The sequence below is a fragment of the Populus trichocarpa genome, chromosome 1 (genome assembly GCF_000002775.5).
Source record: "Populus trichocarpa isolate Nisqually-1 chromosome 1, P.trichocarpa_v4.1, whole genome shotgun sequence".
In the NCBI taxonomy this organism is placed as follows: Eukaryota; Viridiplantae; Streptophyta; class Magnoliopsida; order Malpighiales; family Salicaceae; genus Populus; species Populus trichocarpa.
The window spans coordinates 3110973-3137893 of record NC_037285.2 but is presented as its reverse complement, the minus strand read 5'-3'; the positions used below and the strand labels follow the sequence as shown (position 1 = coordinate 3137893).

General features: G+C 33.1%; 3 protein-coding genes across 8 annotated transcripts; all 3 read right to left on the bottom strand.

Annotated features, from left to right (window-relative positions):
- Nucleotides 1–78: 78 nt before the first annotated feature.
- LOC18094247 (magnesium transporter MRS2-1) lies at nt 79–5733 on the bottom strand. 5 transcript variants are annotated; one of them, XM_024582219.2, is made up of 8 exons: nt 4419–4887; nt 4204–4273; nt 3835–4135; nt 3129–3735; nt 1369–1497; nt 935–1270; nt 799–846; nt 79–369 (listed from the first exon to the last, which is right to left on the bottom strand). In XM_024582219.2, the coding sequence occupies exons 4-8, from the start codon at nt 3714–3716 to the stop codon at nt 139–141; spliced, it is 1332 nt and encodes a 443-aa protein (XP_024437987.1). In that variant the 5' UTR covers nt 3717–3735; nt 3835–4135; nt 4204–4273; nt 4419–4887; the 3' UTR covers nt 79–138. The 5 variants fall into 5 exon arrangements, with proteins under 5 accessions (XP_024437987.1, XP_024437993.1, XP_024437983.1 ...); XM_024582225.2 differs by lacking the exon at nt 4204–4273; XM_024582215.2 differs by lacking the exons at nt 3835–4135; nt 4204–4273; nt 4419–4887 and adding an exon at nt 5534–5733.
- A 123-nt stretch (nt 5734–5856) lies between these two features.
- On the bottom strand, nt 5857–7627 carry LOC18094246 (chaperone protein dnaJ 8, chloroplastic). Its single transcript, XM_006368432.2, has 3 exons — nt 7200–7627; nt 6990–7058; nt 5857–6279 (listed from the first exon to the last, which is right to left on the bottom strand). Exons 1-3 carry the CDS (start codon nt 7446–7448, stop codon nt 6085–6087), a joined length of 513 nt encoding a protein of 170 aa, XP_006368494.2. The 5' UTR covers nt 7449–7627; the 3' UTR covers nt 5857–6084.
- A 2225-nt stretch (nt 7628–9852) lies between these two features.
- Nucleotides 9853–16581, bottom strand: LOC18094245 (probable protein phosphatase 2C 60). Of its 2 annotated transcripts, none has more exons than XM_024589120.2 (11): nt 16462–16581; nt 15910–16032; nt 15104–15167; nt 14300–14408; nt 13609–13762; nt 12638–12763; nt 11715–11838; nt 11527–11603; nt 11111–11163; nt 10274–10328; nt 9853–10186 (listed from the first exon to the last, which is right to left on the bottom strand). In XM_024589120.2, the coding sequence occupies exons 2-11, from the start codon at nt 16024–16026 to the stop codon at nt 9986–9988; spliced, it is 1080 nt and encodes a 359-aa protein (XP_024444888.1). In that variant the 5' UTR covers nt 16027–16032; nt 16462–16581; the 3' UTR covers nt 9853–9985. The 2 variants fall into 2 exon arrangements, with proteins under 2 accessions (XP_024444888.1, XP_006368493.1); XM_006368431.3 differs by having other exon boundaries at nt 16364–16548.
- Nucleotides 16582–26921: the final 10340 nt, after the last annotated feature.

Here is a 26921-nt window from a genome sequence, read left to right as displayed (position 1 = left end):
ATTAATTTATCTGTTTTTAGCATAACAAAACAGATGAGTTAACCTCTAATTTATTTTTGTATATTTATAGAGATTAAATTTCATTTAAAATTTCCTTGAAATGGTTTCAAAAGAGAGTTCCAAACATGTTTTAAAAGTTTATAGTGGCATAAGCCTTCTGTACTTGAAGAACCATACAAACGCACAAAATATGATGACTCCGGTAACTCCAGTAATTATGAGGACCCACTTAAATGCACCAGCATCATCAAACAATGGTACGGCGAAATTCATGCCAAAGATACCTGCCACCACTCCAAAAATGGCGACAACAAATGTTGCTGTTGTGAGTAGAAGCTCAAATTGGATCAGCTGATTTCGGACATTGTCCTGCAACCAAAAATTTCCCTCGTCATAAAACTGGTATCCACCCCATCAACTCAAACAAAATTGACAAAATTAAATGACTAGTTCCCAAAGAAAATAATGTGATATCTTTGTATTATATGGCCATCAAAAAGGATCTTTCATGAGTCAGTATCATGGATTACGTGAACCCGCACTGTTATCCAATAAGAATAAGAAGCAACACAGCCAGCAAGGATCCAGATTTTGTGCAGTAACAAATGACTACTTATTTCTTTCTGTGCATCATCTTAAAGAAGTTGCCAGCTGTGCTTATCACTTGATACGTTGAAGATGATCCTGCTTGACATTTTTCTAATTACCAAAGTTTTAAAATAGCAGTCCCTAACAACTGAGCTAAAAACAGCACAATTTAATATTAAGGAGGCCAGAGGGAAGTAGAGGAATATGTACCAGCTGAATGTTGATGAAATCCTCTGTATCATCAATGTATTCCTTCAACTGAAAAAAAGTGAGAAAAATAAATGAGGTGTTGACATCCTAAACAAGGAAAGAAGAAATGGAAATAATCATATCATGCTGCCCATACCGATGTCAACTTGTTCAGGGTGCTATCAATGACAACAAAGTAAGCTTCTAGCAACATCTCCAGCTCTTCTATATTCTCAGTAGCACTTTCAGAACTCCTCATACTCTCATGTCGGCTCCTTGCAATGCTCAGGCTTTTCTCAAGTTTTCGTGATTCAGGGGGTGATGAAACAGGAGAAACTGGTGCGGAAATAGATGTCCCACCATCATTTGATCTAAATCCCATCAAAGATTGATCGCCATAGAACGATGATTCCATCCGACTTTTCTTTTCAGTGAGATACATTTCAGCCATATCTCCATCATCATCCATGAGCTGCTCAATCTCATCCCTTACCTAGATACAAGTAAATTCAGAGAGAATAAGAACAGCGGAATAGATATCAATCAAATCTTAATTGCAAGAAAGGGAAAGGCAAGTGAAATTAGATATACCTTCTGAACCCTCCGAGTCAAGGCAACAAGTCTGCTTTTTAATCGCCGTACACGCTCCAAGTTTAACGTACTGATCTTGGATGTCAGTTCATCTAGTAATGGGTATGCTTCAATTTCTAATTCTGCTGCCTTCAGAAAATTGCAATTTAAATAAGATTATTAACTTGCTCTAACTTAATGACTTTTACCACGGAAACTGTTACGGGACAGACCATGTGATACATTAATTTAGCAAAGGCTAATGCAGGGAAACAGAAGGTAAAAAGACTGAATTTTGTATGAAACAAAAAACAACAAAGGATAGATCTAGATAGACATAAATGGGAAACAAGATTGATGTAGCCATCCCCGAGTACTTCTCTAGGCCATAATGAGACATAATATCATTTTCTAATACATAATCAGCCAATATGCCTCTTTCAAAAAGACAATCTGAATTGCATTTTTAATGACGTAAAAAGAATGGGTCTGGGTCTAACCATCAAAACAATAAAAACCAGCAAGACATACATATTGTGATACATGCAAATTGCAGAAGACCATGCAGTGTGGGTTGCTCCTGTTCTAGAATGATTTGCTTTTGCTTAAGTTGATCTGATGTTACAAACCCCTCGTACTTAACACTGAACCTTTCAGGAAATGAGTTCATACCATCACTATAACAATAGGGTAAAAAGAACTAAAGAAACCTATAAGACAACTCTCGGATCAAATTTGATGACTTGCTGAACACAATTTAAGCTAGACACGGAATAATGAAATCTTGGTTTCATTAAGAGCTCTTAACCTTTGTTGAGTTGAGAAAGAGTTCTTGAGAATTCAGAGCTTTTCCCTCTGCCTATAAAAAATTGTTATTTTGAAAAATCATCAAGGTGAAAGCTAATAACAGAGAATGGACTGAAATGAACCCAAAAATCTTGCAACAGATTGGAAATAAAAAATCAATCCAAAAAGAAATATCTTTGAGACCACTATGATCTAAAGAATAAAATGAGGAATCATTTACTCAGTCAATGTAGATTGCCAATTATGCAATTAATGGTAATGCCTTCAGTTAAGTGAATGTTAGTACCAATTACCATGTCATGTCATAAACTCAACATGGACAAAGGCAGTAGGTTTGCATATGTGTCAAATGCAGACTGGCAATCTCATATGTAACAAGATAAGAAAACAAACTAAGAGGAAAACAATTAGCTAGAACTTTATAGGAGACTTTCTAAAATGTCAGTCAATAACATGGAACACTGTAAAATGAAAAAAGCTTCCCTGAATAACAAGCTAAATTGCAGGCAAAACATACACAAACACACGTCCACGTGTAAAATGATCCACGAGTTTGTAGCATAGAAAGATGTCAACTAGGAAAATACTGCCTGCCAGTAGGGTTAGAAAATACAGCCATGTCCTTTTGTTCCAAGATGTGCAGATATCACAAGATTTATATAATGACATACAGCAAACCACTTCAATTAATCTAGAAGGTGCATGTACATCATTCAAGTGTCAAGGACATAAAAACACCTATATGGAGAGACAAGACAGTTAGGAGTACTTATCAACTACTATGATAGTTCACACTACAACAGCTAAATCATATAAATTGTGGTTGAAAAGTTCACTAGGATTAGGAAAAAGAGTAATAACATAGGAATACACAGCTTTCATAATACTTTTGCAACAAGCCATTCTTAATTTCGTTGAATAACATCATTCATTCAAATCAAGCATGTGAGAGATTTAAAGTTCTGTTTACACACCTGAGAATCAAGGAATGTACAAGCAGCTTCCAGAGCAACTTCAAGAGCCCTAAACTCAAAGGGCAAATAATCGGGGGATGCATTCCCAAATACATTGTCAAAATTCCTACTTCTCCTTCGATTCAATTCAGCACCTTCTGACTGCCATACCTCACCCACCCCTGGTGTCATCAATCGCCTTTGTAGCTCCACCACGTACTGCAGCACATAGCTGTCAAGGGAATTTAGGAGTAGAACCTCATCAGCCGTAATAATACACCGAATCTGCTCCAAGTTTACAACTATAGCCTTCTCTCTACCAAGGATTGTTGAGGGGTAAACAAAAAGAGGATCGAGCAGGCGTAAATCACGAGCAGGTAGATCACAACGACGCATCATAGTGAACTTGTCAACCTCAATAATTTGAGAATTTCCAGATGAATCAACACGAATCCATGATCGAAGGCCTTGGCCACGCTTTTTCAAACCCAGAACATCAACACCTTGGAAAGGTTGGCGTCCAGAGGAAGATGATCGATAAGATGAATCTCTAAGGTTTATAGCTGATGCTGGTTTTGGAGGGAGCAGGCGTTCTTTAAGGTCCGCCATTAATAACAACCCCTGAATGCTGGTACACATCAGGCAAATGAAAGTGTGAGTATACTCATCACCATCCTTTTTTTTTATCCAGGATAAAGAAATAAAAGAGAACACTAATGGCACTTACTCCAGCTTACAAAGGCCCTTCTATTTGAAGTCATTCCATCAAGTACGGTAAAACTTTACTAATACCATGAGAACTAAATTCATGTAAATTAAAACCAAAGAACGAAAAGAATGTCCGTAATGTTGAATGGATACTTAGTCTCAGCAAAACATTGCTAGTGAACCACGTTGAGGTACAAAAAAATGATTTTTTGCCCAATCAATCTTTCCTTTACAGGAACCACAAAGGAAGGTCCTAGCTTCGCAAAAATCTTGATTTCTTTAGCTGAATTAGCATTTCTATTATCGACCCACAAGCCCTCCTGCAACAAACCCTAATTATTGCCTAGATCAACAATGTAAACTGACAGACAAATTAAAAACATCATACATAATCACAAAGAAGCAGCTTTAAGAGAACCCCAGAAGCCATAACTAGGATTTCAATGCAAGGTACACAGCTGCAGCAGATAAAACAAAAACTCAAATCACAGCCTTGATTTCTCTATTGATAATTCATTAAAAAAATGAAAAAGACACCCAAAAGAGGATTGAATGCAATGAAAAAGCAAACCCTAGATTCTAAGAATCAGATAAGCACATTACCTAACGGTGCTTTGACGGGTTGGTGGTTAGAAAGGGTGAAATGGAGAGAGAAAGGGGTGGGCTTTGTTGAGGGCTAAGGCTTGATAGAGAAGGGAATCAGGCAGAGAACCTTAATGGAGAATCCAGTAAGATTAGGATACAATAAAGGGAAAATACACGAGTTTTGTTTGTTCTTAGTTCAAAAAGCTTAAAGCATACCACTGCTATAAAGAGGGGTCTTCTGTGAGTTGGCGGGGTATTGAGAATTGACTCGATGCCTATTCAACTACGTAGGGGAATACCCACGTACTCATCACTACTGTATTTTCAAGTTTACCCATGTTTTTAACAAGGCACGTGCGTATAGAGGGGAGGGACGACTACATGCTGTAAATTCGTCATTTTACTCGTGCTTATCAAACAGGCCCGGGTCTGACCCGGTTAAAAATCTAGATTATTAAAAAATACTTTTTCACCTCCGAGATCATAAAATTATTGAGCTGCTGTGCGTATAGAGGGGAGGGATTTATTATGCTCCGCAACTATGATAAATAAGACTCCATGGCGAAGTTTTGCAATCTTAAAGCAGGCCCATAGGCCTAAGCACACGCTAGGCCGAGGAATCAGCTCCAAGCCACAAAAAGGTTTTCATAGAACACAAGAGCCCAGCTCATAAATCCATATAATGGACCGACAGGTGGGCCTTTTGCCAGCCCAACTGCATACTGTAAACTGCCATCTTTTACTCCTTGCAAAGCGTCGTGGTTTTCAATTAGGGGTAAAAACCCCTTCTTCAAGAGACACCAGCCACGTCATCTGCAAAGAAAACCTAACCCCTTCTCCCCCGCACATCCGGTTTTCCCTTGAACCAAAGAACACCCATTAACCTTTTCTTTTTCAAAACCGTCAAAAAATCGTTTCCTTCAAAAACTCAAACAAGATCTGGTCATTGAGGAAGAGGCGGTGGCCGTCGTGTAGTCTGTTAAAAGCGCCGCCTTAAAATGAGAATTTGGTGGTGAAAGTTTTGTGTTAACCACTAATTCCTCTACCGTCACCACCGTTTCCGCAGTAAAGAGAGAGAAACAAGTGAAGAACTGAAAAAGGAAGTTCAGAGATGACTGGCTTGCACAACGAACCTGGAATTTATCATTTTGTTGCCCTTTTGCTGCTTATTTATTTGAGTTTGGATTGGTTTGGTTTGCAAGTGGAAAAACTTAGGTCATTGTCAAGTGGGTTGCTACCAGTCTTCTCTCCTTTAAAAAAACAATACATTTAGTTACAGTAACCTGCAATATTAATATATGCAAATAGTTTTTTTTTAATTAATTTGAATCAACCCTGTTAAATCTCTGCCTGAGACATGGGATCCTGCCCGATCGATACTCGCGTCTGGTAAAACCTATCGGCATCAGTGGTGGTAATAACACTATCAGAAAAATACTCGATCAACAAGAAGAGATAGGCAACAATGGTGATAAAATTATTCCAGGGATACTTCTCATTAGCATACATGATAGATGCGCTCAGCAACTTTACATTAAAAAAGAAAAAAGGTGAGATCAAGAGAAGTCCCACGTCTAATTATGTACACCAGAAGCAACCATGTAATCTTGGTTGAGAGATGGGGCGGCGATCTTGGAGCCTTAGACCACCATTAAAATTGCTTATATATTATTTTTCTTTATCTTTAAATGTAAGGATTAACATGGGATGAGTAGTCACGAATTCCAGCCCCTTCCCATCCCATCCATTCCTCCCACATATCCCAATCTGTGTCGTTCATTCCTCTCATGGGCTCATCAATTCCCTGTTCCGACGGCTCATAAGACATGTACATTTGTGATGATTCATCTGGTTCTTCCCTCAAATTACTCATCACAGTCTGAAGGGAAAAAAGAAAGCATACTGTTAGAAAAAAATTGTCCCTTGAGCTAAAGCTCAAAAGCATAGAAAAGTGTAACACGTAAATTGCATCCCAACAACAGCAAAATGATAGTGATGGCTCTAGGAGACAAGTTCTAGGCATGAAAAGACACTCCATCGAAACCAACATAGCCAAAAGAGTCCTCCAAGAGCTTGCAGCCTAAATTCGCCCGTGTCTATGATAACATGATAAGGGTGTCATGTCCTATCAGGATGGTTGATTTAGCCACATCCCTTTTGAACAAAACCATTCAAATTTCATCCTACTGCTGAAACAGAATTGGATAAATCCCAATTTGGAAGCATATACTCTAAAGAAGCCTCTAATTGAAGAGTTTGATCATTCCTCCAATCTTCACTTGACAAGTTATCAGTATTTATTTTGGTTGAATTCTGTCCTTTTTGTGTAAATTGTAGTGGTTGAATTCGTATATTTAAGTCTTCATACCATTTTCAAGGTATCCTATAAGTCTTCGGATTTAATAGATGGGTCCTGTCCTCAATTATTTAGGTTGAATACTTTCGATTCCTATCTTTATTTTCTATGCCTGGAGAATAGTCATCCTTTACCAAATCCGACATGAACCCCGCCAAAGAAGAGAAAAGGAACGCACATAAAAATAATTTAAAAGGAAAAAAAAAAAGAACGATAAGGAGATGACTACATACATCATAGGCTTCATTGATCAGGCTAAACTGCACACCACAATTGCTTCCTCTGCAGACATCTGGATGATACTGAAACAGAACAGGAAGGAATAAATAAGCAAAAATCCCTAAAAAAATACATCTAAAACGATGAATTGAATAAAAGGAATTAAAACCCACCAAGAAACCAAAGAAAATAATTGAGCTTTAAACAAGAACAATATATTATACCTGCAAAGCAAGCTGTCTAAAAGCTTTCTTGACCTCAGATTCAGAAGCATCAGGTTGGATCCTAAGAGTCTTGTAAGGGTCCATGACAGAAGGAGAAGAATAGGAAGCAGCAGTAAAAAACCTGACTCCATCTCTCCCCATCTTATCATTACTATTCTTCTTTCTCCTATTCTTGATCTGAAACCAAGAAGCTGAAGACCCCGCACACCCATTTCCTCCCACCATCCCAACAGCTGCTGCACTGGCCATTCTCTCAAACCCACCCACAAACACAGTCCAAGAATCTCCCTTTATAAGCAAACAAGAGGGGGGGGAAACAATATGGGCAGAGGCTGAACGTTGTTTTGTTAAAGGATAGTTTTACTATGGTGTGAAGGCTGTTATAGCTTTGAAATCAGGACATGGAGGGATTGCTTAAATAAGGAGAGGGTGAATATTTATATTTATATATATAGGGAATATAAATTGCATTATGAGGGGTGATTTACAGTGGGGTCCTTATCCAAAAGGGTCAGTGAGGTGACGTGTATTTGATGAATTGTGTTTTGTGCTTATCCTGGTCCTTGTCAGAATTGGAACATCCACTCTTTCTTTTATATATATCTAGGGTTTCTTCTGGGAATATTCCACTTCAGAAATCTAATAATCTTATTTACTCTCCCAGATTTTTTTTGAAGGTTTTTTAGCATCGCTATAAACAGGTTGTCTGTGTTTTGTTTTATAAAAATAAAAAAAAATATTTTGATATATTTTTAAATTAAAAATTCAGATAAAAAACACACACAAAATCTAGTTTAATCAGCAGGTCAATCTAGTTAATCATTGAATCAAAACCTAACTCGGGTAAAGTTTCATGTTAAGTTAAAGCTTGATTTGTGTTATATTTCATGTTAAAAACCATTTTTTTTAATCAAAATAATATTTTATTTCAAAAAATTAATTCTGTAAAAAAAAGAGTCTTGTCTTGGCTCCCCTCGAGGGGGAGGGGTCACCGAGAGAGTGTTCTTGTTAATTTCGAAGGAGGCAGGGTTGGCACGCCATAGCCATCTCTATTATTCTAATGCCATTACAGGGTGCTATATCTTGATGGTAATCTTCAACTTGTGTTCTTCTGTGGCGAAAACAGAGGGCTCTTCGCATCACTTCCCATGCGTTTGAATTGGTTATGTACTGAGACTTGGATCGAGAAAAAATCAAGGCACGAAAGGATGCATCTATCTCCTGTTTAATCCCTTTTATTTTGTTTAATTAGTCAAATACAAGACGAGTTGTGAAGTCAAAAGATAGCATGAATATGGAGATAAATTATATTAAGATTTAAAAAAATACATTAATTTAAAGGTTTTTCATTCTCAATTTATTATATCTCGATGAAATAGCATTAGAAAGTTATTGAAATGTTAAAAATATTTTTCGCTTAAAAATATATATTAATGTAATGTTTTTTATGTTTTAAAATTTATTTTTAATATCTACACATTAAGATTATTAAAAAATATATAAAAAATAATTCAGAGCAAAAATAATAATATTTTGTTTTAAAAAATACCTCCCAAAGTGCAAAAACCATGTTATCCGAGGGCATGGGGCGGCTGGTGAAATGGGTTGTGGACAAGTGTGCATTTTTCATGTGGTGAGAGAGAAGGACAGCACAACAGCCCAGCAAGCCCAACAGTTTGTGGATAACTTCCCCTGACAATGACCCCGTGAATCAAGGAAACAAAATATTAGTTTTTTTTATTAACAGATTTAAATTGGATAATGTCTTGCTTTTTCCTTCTTGATTTTGATAATCAGACAATTCTTCTCTTCTTCTTCTTTGAATGGATGGATAAGAGGATTTATCTGGTTTACACGTGTGCTGCACGCGCATCAATTTACAGAATTTAGCTGTAAGATATCCATCCATTAACGTAGGAGGTGGTGGTGTTCAAAATCAAGACATTTTAAGGATTAGAGCTAAACATGGAGCATCCATTGTCCTCTTCACTCGTCTTTTTCTTTTAATTTAATTGTAGAGATTTCAAATTTCATTTATATAAAGAGAACTTGAAAATAGACAATTGAATAGAGTAATCAATGTGTCTTTTTTTAAAATTAAAAAAAAAAAAACAAATTTGAAATAACCCTCAACCAAGAGTATGAATGCACCAATAAATTTAAAAAAATAAATAAGTATTTCTCTGATAAAAATAATAAGAACATTTGCGCTTATATCTTCATTTCCTTCCATCAACACCATGTTTCGGTTTGTCTGTCACGTTTCCAGCATCAGCGGCCTTGAGAGGGACAGTGGAAAGAACAATTACGATTGCATTAGGAGTCTGAAGCTTGTGAAGAAGAAAATAATATACACCTACACGGTGGTTAGGCAGGAGATGGAGACCACAAATGCTGAAACAGATTTTTGCCCTGTTCTTTTCAAGGTGAAGCAGCCCCAGCGAAGCCTCCTGATGAGGAAAATTTAGAAACTACCTATACAGGGATCAACTCACAGTAAAAAGTCAAGAGCACATTCCCCATGATTATTGGTTTCATTGTTTCGGCCAATTGAACTTGTGACCTGTGCAGGATATCTTCTCCCTATAAGTTGCTAGAATTCTATATAAACCTGCAGAAATGAAAGAAAAAAAGAACAGAACATGTACAGAACTCACAACAAAAAAGGTGAAATGATGAAAAAAAATAACTTGATCATTTACAATCACAAGAATTTAGATCCTAATTGTTATAATTGTTAAAATTGTGGCACACTGTTCTGCTACTCTTCTCTCTGGACTCGGTCTTCACTTTTCCATATTATTTCTGTCAACCTCCATCGATTGACGAGAAGATGTTGGCTGCTGCTCTGCAGAGGGACCTGCTTGACCAGGCCTTTTGAATTGCACCAAGATCATGCTCATGTTGTCACATCCCTCACCACCATTGGTATTGGGTGCCAAACACCTGTTGAAAACTCTCTCGCATATCACTGAAAGCTTGGTTTCCTGCATAGATTTGGACAGAAATATCGTTGCCTACATGTTTGCATGTATTCAGATTCAGAACTTTAACCAAAAGTCTACAGAACTTACAGTGTTTAACTGTTCATGCACATAGTCCACTAGCTGTTGACTTGACATGCAATCCCTATGGAATACGTGGGAATTTATCAGAAATAGTAAATTCCAAAATCAAAACAAATGAGAGACCCAAACAAATGCTTTCAGGCTCACCAGGAGTGATCAAAGGGGTGAAGAGGAAAACCAGAAATAGAAATACAACCGAGCACCACTTAAGTTTCCAGTGTATATGTTACAAAATAAATGTGCTTCCTCTAAAGGCTCTAACTCATATGTGAATGGAAAATATCATCCTCCATGAAGAGCTCATATAAAAGTGTTGCTTTCAGGTTACCTTGCATCTTGGAGTGAGTAGCATGCAAATACTAGTTGTGCACTTGGATCAAACTGAGTTATTTTAGCCAAAAGAAAAGGTGCAGGACTTCTAAATCACACCAGTCTTCACATCATCTTAAGACTATACAAATTATTTATCATCCCATTGTTGTTAGACCCGATTGACTAATTTCCAACACAAGTTGACACTAAGGCCACTTCCATCTCAAAAGATAGTTGAGTTCCCAAGAAACTAGAGTTTTTTTGAAGTTGCTTGAGGTGAAGACGTGGTTCAGTTATGAAGTTGTGTCAACTAATGCAGACAACTTTAAAAGATACTTTCCAATCATATTTCCTTGTTTTAGAGCCTAGAATTCCCAGTAGCATGTAAGTTCAACTTGTTGAAGGTATCCATAGAAAATCTATATTACATTTCAAGAGGAAAGGAAAAGTGGAGAAAAACAGTTGTGCATAAGAAGTTCTTTCATGGAAATGAGCACATACTTATTTTAAGAGAAAAGGAAACTAACTCACCAAATTCCGTCACAAGCAAGAACAAGAAACTCATCATCGTCACAGAGATCAACCTGTTCAAGTGCAATGACAAATTATACCAGAATCCCATAAAAGAAAAATAAATGCATAACAGTAACATATAGCAATCATGTGATACTGGCAAAGGCAGTCTTAAATCCTACAGGTAGACAATTCATAAATGGATAATCTACACACTTGAATATGGATGGGTGTTAAAGTAACTGAACTTATACAATACCAGCAGTTACCCTTTTTTTTTTTTTTTGGGTGTCATAAAGTATTCAAATTTAACATCTAGTAGCCCATGTAAAACTATTTACCACAAGTGCTCTCAAAAAAATAAAACACTGAGGAAAGAAAGATTGACAGCAACAAGCATTCTGGAATAATGCAAATGCACCAACACCACTTACAGTCTTTATGTCTGGATTGGCAGTAACAATTTGCTGCTCAGCGGGCAGTTTTTTGTTCTGCTTGAACTCTGTGTCTCCTGCAACAAAGAGATCAACAGCATAAGATGTAATTGGCCCAGACAGGTAAAATTATGAAGCCTCGAGCCTCCTTGTCTTGGAATTATGGGGGAGGGGGGGGTGTCAAGTACCGATTGCCCTAGACAAGTTTAAAGTTCCATTAACACGTCCAACTACTATAAAACCACCGGCATTACGAATCCTTTCTCTCTCAACCTCAAGACCGGGCTTGTGATCTTTAGACATGTCATATGCCTGCAAGAAAGGACTTGCATAAGACACTTCACATGTAAAATCTTGCAAAAGATATGCTATTCATTCATTAAAGAGGCATAATTCCATGAAAGACCCATTCACTTATTGTCTTACCAAATGTTACATGGACTTGGGTATGACAGTAGGAGGTGGATAAAGATCTAAGCTCATAAGGTTAAAATAAAAGGATGTATCAGCTTATCATTTGGGTCCTGATTTAAATTCATCAATTCACTTAGGCAAAATAAAGCACCATAGGGGAAAGGTAACATTCTTGATTGGGTATGCTAGCAGGGTCCGCCCCTTTTTAGACAACTAACACCCTTCCTCACGGCTAGTTTAGGGAAGAGGGTTAAAGGATTCTTGGCTTTTCCCATTCTTCATTTAATAGCTCTAAGAGGCAAGACTGTCACCCCTGAGAAAAGGAAGCTTAACAATACAAATCTGCAATATTTACTTCTTTCTTCTCCCATCAAGAGTTTGATATTTAGTCAAGGGTGATGATGATGCCACCCATCAATTTATGGGACTCCAGTAACAGTGAGACAAATGATGATGCCACTCCATCGATTTATGGGACTCCAAACAGAACAAAATAAGGTGCATGTTTGCTCCAGTAATATATACGCACAGACCCATAACAGGCAAGGAAGCATACACACACACACACACCGAACACCAAGATCATTTTCTATTCATCGGTTGGGAAACATCAAGGAACAAACAATCAATTCCTTTTACCAAATATAGGGGAAAGAAGAAATCTGAAAGCTTATTAAACAAGAGGGAACAAGAATACCTGACCCTTCCTGGATATAACACAACGAGAATCACCAGCATTTGCAACAACAAGTTGGTTGTTTCGAATAATTGCAACGCATGCAGTGCTTCCACAATTCGGTCCATCAAAGCCAGAATGAGGCCCCTGAGTTTTTGCATAATAAGATTTACTTTTCCTAAACTTATTAAAATGTTATTAGCATACCATTTCAAAACTAGTAATATTAACAAGAGCCAGTATGCAAAAGTTATTGACAAGTCAAGTGATAATCAATATTTAAGGGTGGGAGTTTATATGATCACTGAAACAACACAAACACCTGTCCTAAACATGGTTAATTATACAACTAGCTGCACGTGAATAATTGAATTAAATAGTCGTTTCTATAAAGGGAATAGCCATTTCTATAAAAGGGAATTTCCCACTAGTTATATTGAAATTGCAAGAGCAAATTTCTAAATCTGAACGGCCAAAGAAAGAAAACCACCATCAAAAACAAATAAAAAGGTAGTTTAAATAGGAATTAACTGCCATTGAGTTTGTCTTGCAACTAGCACCCATTTCCCTCATCTTCCCGAGAGGTCTTGGATTTTAGCCTTTCCTTTGTAAAAAATAATAAAAGGAATAAGCTAAAGAAAACTAGTGGGATATGCATTAAGCAATCGAGAACTTTCAGGGGTCTTAAAACTCTAAAATTTCAACTCCATAACACTAAAATATCAAGCCTAAATTAGACCTTTGAAGCTAAATGTAAGCTGAAATTCTCCAAAACAAATATCCCTCCAACAGTAATCAAGAAGATACCAAACAGCCAAAACCACTGCCCTGTTTACACACACTCCTGTTCAATATGAGTATACTAGTGCACTTCAGTGTTGGTTGCTCCAGGGTTGCATTAATTGACAATGGCAATTAGCATAGCAAGGAAATATTATTCTGCCATTAGCTACAAGCAATTGAAAAAACATTATATAAACACGATGGAGAACCTCCTCATCAAGCCAATCATCAAAATGGCCATTGACTTGACCACTTCTAGGTGACCATATCAATCCTTCTATCATACCAGAAACCTTTTCCATGTTATCACCCAATCTAGATAGTTCTCTCCATCCCCTCTGCCCACGCATCATCTCATCCATTCTGCATCAACAATACAGTTAGGATACATAAAACTTACCATTGCATGGTTTTGAAAGGATTAGAAACTTATGTCAACTATGACAAAAACCAATACAGTTATCTTATAAACTGACCAAAACCATTACTGCATACTATTGCATTCACCATCATCATGGTAGCAATGATTTAATATGGGTACAATTTTTTCACTCTGATAAAATCGATACACTAATAACATATAAATGGCATCACCACTGTCAAATTAGACCACTATCAAAGAACAGCTCATGCAAGCCTTGGTCGCGAACTATTGGGCTTGGTTATAAATGGGATCCTTTTCCTCCGTTCTATTTTTAATGAGCTAAACCTTCTATAAGCTACTGTGATAATAAAGTAAGACATCATACCAAAGAGAGCATTAACATATCCGTAACATAGTTCAAATATGAGTCTAGGTCAATAACGTACAACTCAAAGGCACAACCAAAACTGATAGCAAGGGAATAATTACATATATCAGCATGTTAAACAAAGTAAATAGTAAACAAGTGAAATAACCTGAGAAAAGCTTTCTGTAAAGAAGTGCCTAAATCACCAGACAGATAACTTTCATGTTTGAGCACTTGTTCGTGAAGATATTTAGCACAGAACTTAGCCACTGCTTGGCCTGCAAAACAATAGAAATTGATAAGAATGACACAGACTGCATTTTACTAGCCCAGGAAATGATTACAAGCATTGCATTAGACAACTATGATAATCACCATAACCAATAACTAAAATGATGAACCTTGCTCAATATGAAGGGTAAGTTGATGCATGCTTGAGGAGCCACCAGCACAAGAATAATTGATTATGAATCGACCCTGATGCTACCACTAGTTCCACCCTACCAGCATCCATCTCATCTGATTCTTCTAAATATTTTGAATATGTTATAAATGGATCTTTACACCTTACAGTATTTGTAGCTGGCAGAAATCCAGCAATATACCTCTTGAATCCTTCTTTGAAATTTTAAAACAAATTCCAATTTCAATCAATCCACCAATTCTAATCCCTTTCAACATGCTCAAAGTATTAATCCTTGTTTCTAAAGCCCTGACTCACCACATAAGCATACACTTCAGGTCATAAATAGTCTCCCTAACCTAGCCCCTTTAACAAATAAGAAAAAGAAATGCTTATATCTAATTCAAACCTCCTATTTTTAAAGGGTCAGGTATACCATTGTCGTAAAGAAAGTGAAAAAATATTATAAAATATTAGCATCTGGAAAGGGAACAAAACTAGAAGGTTTTCACAAAATAATGACAGATATCAGAAAAGATATTAATATACATAACAGCATTCAATGCTAACCTCCATGGCCATCATAAACACCGAAGAAAGATGTTGAACTGTCCAAATCTGGATAAGCTGCATGCTGCCAAACACCTTTTATAAGTTCATATGCAACAAGGAACACCCCGTAACATCAAGACAATATAAGTCCCACCAAAATGGACAAAACTTTATCCTCTAAAGTTGATACATGCTTGAAAGGCTCTGTATCTAATTCCCAGTGCGATGATACCTAAGATGCAAACTAATTCCTAATCTCTCAACTATACTCTTTGAAATTGTTTCATGAATTCATCTCAGGAATCATAATGCTTTCAATATGCATCTGTGACTCTGCCCATGCTATTTGACTGAATAAGATCATATTCTATCTATTCAACAAAGGCTCAACATTTCATTAAATGTCCACTTTGACATGTATTATAGAAAGCGCTCCCTTTTGCAACGATACACTTGCCAGATGTAATATCACAAAAATTCAACGAGTTATGATCATTCTACTTCATAACTCTACATCCTATTGAAATCTGCACTAGTTTTCTCCAGTTTTAACACAGTAAACACCTATAGGAAACTACATAGTTCATCACGAACCATCTTTAAAGAACCAGGCAAATTCTGGTTCTTTCGTTCTATTTGCCCTTAAAATTGTTGCTATTTTTTGGGCAGGACACAGGGCATAGAAACATTAAATTCAATACTTTTCCTGCGAGTTAATGACACATGAAAAAACAGCAATAACAATACCCATGGGAAGTCGATCTCTTTTAAAATCAACATCTAACCTAAACATTCAATTTTAAAAAACCATAAAGAGTACTCACGGCATCTTCCATGGTTGTACGCCAGCCTTGCATGGAGGACAAGCCATATCGAAGTTTATCATTTTCACCATCTTGTGAAGCCTTGTCAGTTTTAGGGGAGCTCAAATACACCCCCATTTCTTGCTGAAACAAAATCAAAAGCAATCAGTAACAAAACAAACCATTTTTCTTGCATTCAAATCATCCATAACGCCCAAACAAATCCGAAATCATCCCAATATCTCCATCCAAGGGACCTACAGATACCCCAATGCTCATAAATAAATAAATAACATGTATAAATACACACACAATTACCCAGATAGAATTTCAACGAATAAGCAAAACCAGGATATAATCACACACATACACTTTCCAATAAGTAATATACTTTACCCCTTTTTTTCGATTTTTCTACATTTTCTTGGGAACCAAACAGATAGAGGAATAAAGAAACAGAGAATCAAACGAATACCTAAATAATTGGAAAAGATGGAGTGCTAGAGAAACAGAGTAGAGAGGGCAGAAACAATCTCCGAGGTTTAGTGTTGTTGTGTTAGGATTGATACTCACTATTGAGCTGTTATTGCAGACGGATCAAGAGATGTAGAATTGCCTGGTTAAAACTTAAAGGTTGTCTTTTGAGCTTAAACTGGATCGGTGGCACGCGTCATGCACGTGTGTTGGCTAAGAGGAACAAGTAGATAAGATATGAGTCTGACGTGATGTGCAATTAATATTTTTTTGTCCAATAATGTGGAATAATCAACTTATTTTTGTCCCATAGTATGGAAGAAATTATTTTATTATTATTTTTATTTTCATGTAAGCAAAAACAATTTTAAAAAAAAATACTTTACTTTCCCTCCTAAAATATTATTTATATTTGTTTTTCATTTATATTTTTTTAATTTTAATTTTATTCTTAACTTTATAATTTTTTTCATTTTATTTTTTATTTTTAATGAGATTGTCACAATTTTACGATCGAAACTATAAATTTCACAGGTTAATTCAATTGACTTCGGGTTTTTTTTTTTATTTTTTTAATTAATTTTTTTAAATTTTATTTTTTAACATTTAGGTTGATTAAGAATTAGATTTTATTATTTATTTTGATTTACTTTCTAAGAGATTATCTTCATCTCATTACTCGAGTCGCGATATAACAGCTTAACCAGGATTAACTTGAGTTAGTTTTTTGTATCCATTTTTAATCGACTTTTCAATTTCTATTTCATTATTCAATATTAGATTTATTAGTTATTGGGGCTTCGAGATTTTTTTTCAATTTACTTGTTATTTGCTATGAACTTATTTTAATCTCATGACCTGAACTGTTAATTTGACGAGTTAACTTAATTGACTCGATTTATTTTTCTAGCTAATTTTTTTTTCAATTTCATCATTCAATACTAGGTTGTTTGAGAATTAAACTTTATAATTTTTTTCAGTTTACTTTTTATGAGATTATCCTCGTCTTATGATTCAAATCATGAGTTTGACAAGTTAACCCCAGTTGACTCAAGTTTTTTTTATGTTTTTTTAACTTATTTTTTTTAATTCCATCTTTCAACACTAAGTTGATTGAGAATTCAGTTTTATAAATTTTTTTATGATATATTATCCTAATTTTATGATCTGAGTTATAAGTTTGGTAAGTTAATTATAGTTGATTTTAGTTATATTTTATTAATATTTAATTTATTATAAATTGAATTTTATAATTTACTGGAGGGCGTTTTGCATAGTTGACAATAACGAAAGATTCAACGGTGCGTTCCTCTAGTTTAGATTAAAGATACAGTGACTAAATAAAAGTTAATCAAATGATTCGGTCACTCGAGAATCTTCAACCTCCGGTGCCCGCCGTCAAACCTGAGGACAAATTTTGATGCTGTAATGTTTTGATCTCATTCCTTGAAAATTGGCATTTACTTCTAATTTTTATTTAGTAGGATGATTAAAAAATATATTAAAATAGAATAGTCTTACTCTTATCTTCTCCAAGGGTATTTTTTCGTACAATAACCGATAATTATTTTATTTCTCTTCTGTACAATTGTTAAACCATGATTAATTTTTAATCAACTTGCTAATAGATTATTCTTCTTCATTTTTAAAAATTTAATTTGAACATACTTATTCTTTAACTAGATCATTGTCTCTGGCTATGCCACGGGCTTGATGACTATTTTTTAATGTAAAATAAAATATTTAATTATTGCTAACATAATTTATAATAAAAATAAAAATAAAAAAATATTGAGTCAATCTAGGTTAACCTGTTAAACTTGTGACTCGCGTTGTGAGATCGGGATAACCTCATAGAAAAAGTTAAAAAAAATATGAAACTCGATTTTCAACTAATTCAGTGTTGAGTGACGAAATAAAAAAAATCAATTAAAAAACTTAAATAAACTCGGGTTAACTTGTTATATAAACCAATAAAAAGAAAAAAAAACAACCTAGAAGCACAATCCTAAAAACAACATAATATTGAAAAATATGATTGAAATAAATAAATAAATAACTAAATATAAAAAGAAGATTGAGTTGTTGGAAGGTAAGATTGAAAAACAAATCTTTTTAAAAAACACTATTGTAGTAAATGGTATTTTCATGAGTGTGGCTATAATGATTTAGCCATCCATTTTATTTTTTTAATTTAATTTGATATAATATTAATAATGTTAATTTAAAGGGAAAAAAATAACAAATCTCCACACATCAACCAATAACTTGTAAAAAAAATATTCACGTGATCACAACACATATCATAAGTATATAAATTTTTCTATAACTTGAAAATACCAAGTCATCATTGAAAAGGTATTTTTAGGGGTGTTTGAGATTACATGTAAAATATTTTAAAAAATATTTTTTTGTTTGAAAATACTTTAAAATAATTGTTTTTTAGTTTTTTTTTACATCAGCATATCAAAACCATCATAAAACACAAAAAAATATTAATTTAATTTTTTTTCAAGATAAAAATAATTTAAAAAAACATTAAAAAATAAAAATAAAAATTGTTTCAAACACCCCAAAACAACTTCAAATTCTTAAATTCCTAGTCCAATCCCTTCTAACAAAGCCCCCCTTCCCTTTGTATTTTCGTACTCCCATGGTACTAGCTGGACCTTCGGCCCAATAACAAATCCATGGGCTAAGCTGGCAACTTTAGGGCCGTCCTCTATTGGATTTAGGCCATGTTTATTTTTACAAGTCCCATAACATTTTCGAATGTATCCAAAATGGAGGTCGCCGCCGTAGATAATCCCGGGGATGCTGTTCAGCGCAAGCACATAGAGAGGAAGCTGAATTCCTTTCTGCAAGAGTTAACTCAACACCGACGCCAGTCCTCCATTTATAGGAAATTCTATAAGCATTTCACTGATGAAGACCTACGTCACTTGTGCGGCCCGCCTTTACCGTGAAATAAACGACGCTGTTCAAAACTCAATTCCACAAATTTTGCTCTTTTCTTGTGCTCAAAATCCAAATACATTCCCTCTTATATGTTTTTTCCCTCTTTTAAAATGATAAGAAATTATTTTAAAACTGTTTTAAAAATAAATTCATTTTACTTTTTCATTTTTATCTCTCAAATAAAATATTTTTTTATTTTTTTATCATATATCAGAATGATTTTTTTAAAAAAATTAATTTTAATATTTATACATGAAAATAATAATAAATATTTAAATTTTGCGGCACGCGGAGACATAGCCAACTCATTCTCGACCAACTTTTTTTTTTAGTTTAACGTGGGTGTCTGGATCAGCTTGCGTGCACCTCGACTAATCTCACGGGCCCTGAAGTTAACGACCATGTAAGCCTCCAGTAGCCATCATATGAGCAACCACAGGGCTCGAACCTGAGACCACAGAGGAAGCAAATATCTTGATTCCAAGCTATTACCATTGGGTCACCACTTAGATGGTTAGTCTCGACCAACCTTGCTTCCCTAGAGATGCTTACACGTGTCCCAACAAACCACGATGACTTCATGCCTCACCAACCTTGTGCACGTACGATGTCAGAAGCTGAAGGACTCGGGGGGTATTTTTAGAAATATATAAAAAAACGAGCTGCACGGCGACCAAGAACTCATCAGTCAAGAGGGCTCACCACACCATAGATGATGTTCGGCTAAGGACGGGGAGGAGGGCTCCTCCAAAAACTTGCAGCAGGTCACCATCTCACCAACCTCCCGCCTGACTCCGCGTCTATTATAGTTTCTTGGCGGATGACAACGGTGATATTGGTCTGTTTGTTTTAAAAATATTTTAAAAAATATTTAAAATTGTTTTATTTGTTTTTATTTTAAATTAATATTTTTTTATATTTTCAGATCATTTTGATACGTTAATGTAAACAATAATTTTTAAAAAATAAAAAAATATTATTTTAATATATTTTTAATCAAAAAACAACCGTAAACATACTTCTAATACCCTGCTGTAAAGTTGAAGCTTACTTCCCCAAGATAAAATATCTACTAAAAGTCTAAAATGGTGAGTAGGGTTAAGGATAAGATCTGAATCTTGAAGTGGATGAGTTTTTTAATCTATCGAACAACCTAACCATGTCAATAAATGGTGAATAGGATTTGGCTCGTGTTTTGTGTCTATCCTGACTGGTTCTTGACACCTTCTGGGGGCAGTGAGATTGCTTTCATTAAAAAAACTAAATTAGTGTTTTCATATATTAATATAAAAAAAATTAAAAAATAATTTCAATCAACTAATATGACCGGATTAATCTAAAATAATACCGATTTGTTTGAGTTCGATAAGTTATCAAGAAATTAGAAAGATTTTAGCCCAGTGGCAATGATCTTGTGTATTGATTGAATATCTCACCTAACAAGATGATATAATCAACAACCTCATCCCATCGTAATACAATTATTGCTGGGTCATGCAAGGTCTAAACTTGTGGCAGTTTTTGCTTTTTAATTATTTATTTTTTGTTAAAAAAACATTAAATTAATGGGTTTTTGAGGTATTTTTTTTAATGATTTTGACGTGTTAGTATTAAAAGAATATATATTTTATTATATTTTTAATTGAAAAATATCTTACACGCAACACCAAACACACAATATTGCTGACCTGACTTGCTACCTGTTTTGAAAAACTACAATTATAATTACAGAGACAATTAAAGAAATGAGAAGAACATTATAACCTTGGGAGCTGAAGGCTTCAGATAAATTTTCAAATTTTATTAGAGGGCAATTTAAATTTGAACCATAGCTTAAAGACACGATAAAATGACAAGGACCAAGCTTAAAACTTAAAAAAAAAAAACACAATGGCTCGTCTAAGATTTGCACTGAAAAGTTCAATTCTGTCCACGTATTCTCCACCAACTCCTCTTTTGACTTTTAGTCTACTTAGTTTTAGCATTTTGTGTTTTGATTTTGAACATTTTTTTTATGATTTAGTCATTGATTTTAAGAGAAGAAAGTGAAGATTGCAGAAAAAATAAATTTTATCTGACAAAAAAAAATTATTGAGATATTTTTTACCCTTCATCATGGTGTAAAATGTAGATCTTAGTTCACATTTCTTTTAATCGTGGATTATTTTTTGTTTTTTTTGTTTTTTTTTTTACGAGGTAAAGGATTGCATAGGTTATATATGGTTTCATTGAGGTTTTAGGGGGGGTTTTTAGGTGAAAAAAATTTAAAAATTAGTTTTCTAGGTCCAAGAGGTTGGACTCGCCAGGGGCGGAGCTAGGTATATTTTATAAGGGAGATCAAAATTAATATAATAATATATATTATTAAAAAGCTTATTTATTTAAATTAAAAATATTAAATAAAAAAAAATTTAAAATATTTTGCAGGGGCCGGCCCCTGCTTGCCACCCCTGGCTCCGTCCGTGGACCTGGCCTTCCACCCACCTTAGGTGTCTAAAAAGCTTATCGGTAGATGATGTATTATTTATTTTTTTTAATGAAAAAACCATCCGACCTTTTAAATAAAAAGGATGGCCATGCACGCTAGCTTGAGCTTCGTTGTCATGGGTCAGAGGTGCTTGCTTATCCAAACCCAGTTGTTTGATTTCTTTTTGTTAAGGTTTTTATGCTTTTTTTCTTGTATTTTTAATGAATTTTCATTAAAATAAATTAATAAAAAATATATTAAGGATATTATTTTATTAAATACAGTACTATTTTTACTTGATTTTCAAATAATATCATGGTGTTTTATTTATTTATAATACATGGAGAGTTCTTTTTACGCATCTTTTCTTGATTTATTTTCTTCTATTCGCTGGCTTTACTATGTATGTCTATTTTTATCATTGCATAGTTGGATAAAAAATAAACTAAAAAGTTCCCTGCCACACCCTCCATGTAGTCTACTTTTTTAATATATTTTCGTGATTATTATTTATTTTTTAATTAAAGCTTATTTTTATTACTACAATAAGCTCTTGTTAAAATAAATATTCAGCTAGAAAACTAAAAAAGATACTAATAAAATAAACAAGCTTCAATTAAATAAATATTTTTTTATTTTTTTTCAAATCATTTAAATATTTTTATGTTTATTCTAATTGCTTTCCGTTCTTATCAAGAAAACACGTAGCATAAAAAATATTTTTTTTGTATAAAAAATAGATTAATAAAAAAGGGAAGAATTACACCATCAAATTATTTTGTTTTTATGTAATTTAAATTATTTTTTTCTTATAAGAATTATCGGCATGGAATTGAATAAAAAAATTGAGTAGTTCTCTTAAGATTAAGAAGGCGTTTGTCTACGCGGCTGCGGCTACGGCTACGTTTTATTTAAAATGCAGTCCGTAGCCGTTTGGTAATAACAAAAATCACTTTACTGTGCATGGGGTCCACGTGTTTTTTGCGTTTAAAATGCTGGAAAGGAAAAGCTATGAAAACCTGCTTTGCATGCACTGTAGCGGATTAAAAACCTGCGGACAATGCAATTCACTGCACTGTTCACGAGTGAATTGCACTGTTCACGTGAACAATGCAATTCACTTGCACTATTCGCAGGTTTTTTTTTTTTTTTTTTTTAAGTGTGTTAATTGTATTAATTTTTTTTTTAAAAAAAAAACTAGTTTAGAGAATTAAATTCATTCGCGATGTGAACAATTTTTTCTCTCGAAAAACTAGTATAGAGTGAATTAAATTCACGCGCACAGTAATATCAATTTTATATCTGATAATATTTTATCTAATTTTATTACACGCTCAAAAAGTTATGAAAACTGTAGTTCTTATCGGATGAATTTTGGACGTAATGGAATTATAAATAGTTTAATGAAATAATAAAAAATATTTTATATAAAGTCTTATTTTTTTCATGATATAAGAAGAGTAATTAATTTTACAATATTTAAATTTAAAACCATCAATATTAATATATTTTTTAAAAAATAATTTTATAACCTCAATTTCAAAAGCATTCTTAACCAAACACATTAAACTATTTTTTCTTCAACCTCAATTTCAACCACAGTTTTAACCAAACACCTATTTTTTCAAACCAACCTCAACTAAAAGTATTTTTTATAAAACAACTTTTTTTAAACCACAACCACAACAGCTACCACAATACCAAACACACTCAATATTTCAATCAATATGCATGCTTCTCGATTTGACCATTAACAAATACTAATAATTTTTTTTAATATTTATTTATACATATAATTAATGATTCATTTAATTAAATATTCATGTCAACTTTTCATTTAAGAATTAGTAATTTGACTTATTAGTTATTACATAATTAATTCTTCTTATGAGTGTGACTACAGTTATTAATAATCAACCTAGTAGGAGCACTTATGACGAGGAGGCATTATTCCCCCAGCAATCCTCTTGAATTTATTAAACCATGCAGTAATAAAAAAATATTAGATTGAAGAAATCGTCGAAGAAATAAATAGAAAGTTAGACGAACTGAAACGACCAGATTAATCTAAAAAAATACCAATTGGTTTGGATTCGATACTTATCAAGTACATATTTTGGAAATGTGATGAATTTTGATTTTAGATGTTTTTTAATAATTTGTTTGTTTTTTTAAAATATTAAATTTATATTTTTTAATGATTTTGAAATATTTATTTCAAAAATTAAAAAAATATTTTGATATACATATATATATATTAAAAAATACTCTATATTACAATATTAAATAAGAGAAAAATCATAATTTGGTGAGGTATCATCACATCAATCTTGTTAATTTATTGAATATCCCTCCAAACAAATTGATGATCACCTAACTAATTGCGTGTTTGAAATATAGTAATGATTATTTTTTAAAATAATTTTTATATTAAAATATATTAAAATTATTTTTTTTATGTTTTAAAAATTAATTTTGATATCAGTATATTAAAATGATATGAAAATATAAAAAATTATTATTTTGAAGTAAAAATAAAAGATAAAAAAAAATTAAATTTTTTTAAATAAATTCTTAAAACGGAATGTCAAGCACATATTTCCATCGTAATATTACTATTGCTGGGTAATTTAATTACCTGACATCTTCCATCAAAGAGCCACATCAATTAGTTGATCATGCAATGCTGTTGGCTTACATTTAAAATAGTTGACTTGACTTCGCACCTTTTTGTAAAATTAATAGAAATTAAAAGAGGAGGTAAATCCACCTCCTCGTGAATTATAGTTAGTTAGAATAATTTTTTTTTAATATTAAGTTTATTAGGTCTGAATTTTATAACTTATTTTGATGTTATTTTTTTGAGTTTTTTCGATCTTATAATCTAAGTTGTTTGGGTTGACTCAAATTTATTTTGGGTTTTTTTCCAATTGAATTATTTTTATTTTTATTTAATTTTGAATTGATTAGAATATAATATTTATATTTGTTTTATTTTTTTATAAAATTATTTCAGTTTTATAATTTAATTCATGAGTTTAATAAATTAATTAATTAATTTTTTTTAATCACTAATAGTTTTGGCTTCTAATCACCATTTCTTTTCTGGACATATATGCTTGAAATTAAAAAGCTAAACATAAGGGATGGTTTGGAATCCAGTCTAATCTATTTTAAAAATTTAAAAATTTTATTTTGTTTAAAATTAATATATTTTTAGTGTTTTTGAATCGTTTTGATGTGCTAATGTTAAAAATATTTTTTAAAAAATAATAAAAATATTATTTTGATAAATCTTTAAATAAAAAATACTTAAAAAACAATCACAACCATACTCACAAACACCTTTACCTGAACCGCTGCCAACCCGATGGATTCATGGGTGACAGCGGTGCCATATAATTAAAGCAGGAAACATGGCTGGCTCTGAAGTCAAAAAATAGAATGGGACGTTACGTTAGTGCATTCTATCTTTCTTTTTGCTAAATAGAATGGTCCCATTCATATATAATTAATACCCTGTTTTAAAAGGGTTTTTTTAATTTTTTTTATTTATTTTCAAATCTTTGTAATATGATGATGGTAAAAATAATTTTTTTAAAATAAAAATACTATTTTAATACATTTTAAAATAAAAAATACTTTAAAAAACAATCGTCATCATATTCCCAAATACCCCTTAAATCTACCAAATAAACCGCCTCAACTTTAAGTCATTTTAATATCTAATTTCACACAGACTCGTATATATAAAATAAAAACCATAAAATTATGTGTAAAAAAGACACAAACAAATCGTCCAAATTATTTGGTTGTGAATCAACTATTGATAATGTATACAATATTAAACCTAAATCATTTCATATGTGTTGATCTTGGTTAGTTATTGGAATATATATTTGAAATTGATTAAAAGATAATTGAAATTCAAATCCTAAAAGCAATTTGATTTTTTTTTGACCAAGTCTCGTCGGGTCTTAGTTGAATTAATTGATTTTTAACATGATTAACATACAGGTGATTTAATATAAATTTAACATGAATTAGTTCTCAAACCCTTGAATTTTTAGATCAATCAATCAGATAGAATCGAACCTAACAATTCTTGCTTAAGGTATTGATAAATAGAATATTTTAATGAATTAATCCTTGTTGTGTTTGAATATATTCGTTCTCATGTGCAATTCATTTCACATGGTCCATGATCTATATATACATATGTATGTACATGTTTCGATCATTTGAGAGTATTAATCTTGCAAACAATGCACGCTTCTTGCTTTCAATGATTGCTCGTATGAAATTTCATCTGCAAACATCCCTTTGAATGTTTTTATAATTCTTTCTATAAAAATTATAATACAGGTTAATTACATACTTTTTTTTTATTATTAACGTGGGTGTCCGGATTAGCTTGCGTGTACCTCGACTAATCCCACGGGCCCTGAAGTTAACGACCACGTAAGCCTCCAGTGGCCATCATATTAACAACCACAAAGCTCGAACCTGATACCATAGGGATAGCAAACCTCTTAATCCCAAGTTCTTACCACAGGATCACCTAATGGTTGATTAATTACATACTTGATATAGAACACTGCTATTTTTTACATTAATATACATTTTCAAGGACGTCATCGTCCTTATACCAGGATCGCAGTTTTGAGTTCGGATATATCCTTGTATGGAAAGGGCTGACGACACACACACATGCTGTTTTTTTAAAGAAATTATTGAAAATTCAATTTTGATTTATTATATTTTTGAATCATTTTAATATATTGATGTTAAGAATAAATTTTAAAAATAAAAAAAATATTATTTTAATATATTTTTAAAACAAAAAATATTTTAAAAATAATTATTATTACACAACCGAACATCTTAAAATTACAAACTTCAACCAATCTCTAAAAAGCCGAAAAACAACCTTTTATTATTTTTTTCCATAAGAAAGTATCTTTTATTAAACCACGTCGTCGTATACACACGCGTGCACTTAAAAGTCCAAGATGACATGCCTAGAGAATGTCAAGGGCTTCTCAAAATATCAAGCCTAGATGAAATGAGTTTAACTTGCTTTCAAGTTTGGTATTCTTGAGTTCGGTTACACGCTGAGTCTAAGTATACGTGA

Bases quoted from the DNA above. Each gene is read 5' to 3' on its own strand.
- LOC18094245 (XM_024589120.2), bottom strand. From the start codon at position 16,026: ATGGGGGTGTATTTGAGCTCCCCTAAAACTGACAAGGCTTCACAAGAT. The intron at 15,168-15,909 runs GTGAGTACTCTT...GGTGTTTGGCAG, and splicing joins GTACAACCATGGAAGATGCC to CATGCAGCTTATCCAGATTT. The intron at 14,409-15,103 runs GTTAGCATTGAA...ATTGTTTTGCAG, and splicing joins TGTTTATGATGGCCATGGAG to GCCAAGCAGTGGCTAAGTTC.
- LOC18094246 (XM_006368432.2), bottom strand. From the start codon at position 7,448: ATGGCCAGTGCAGCAGCTGTTGGGATGGTGGGAGGAAATGGGTGTGCG. The intron at 7,059-7,199 runs GTATAATATATT...GTTCTGTTTCAG, and splicing joins TTAGACAGCTTGCTTTGCAG to TATCATCCAGATGTCTGCAG. The intron at 6,280-6,989 runs GTATGTAGTCAT...TTTTCCCTTCAG, and splicing joins TGATCAATGAAGCCTATGAT to ACTGTGATGAGTAATTTGAG.
- LOC18094247 (XM_024582215.2), bottom strand. The intron at 1,271-1,368 runs GTATATCTAATT...ACTTGTATCTAG, and splicing joins TGACTCGGAGGGTTCAGAAG to GTAAGGGATGAGATTGAGCA. The intron at 847-934 runs GTATGGGCAGCA...ACTTTTTTTCAG, and splicing joins CCCTGAACAAGTTGACATCG to TTGAAGGAATACATTGATGA.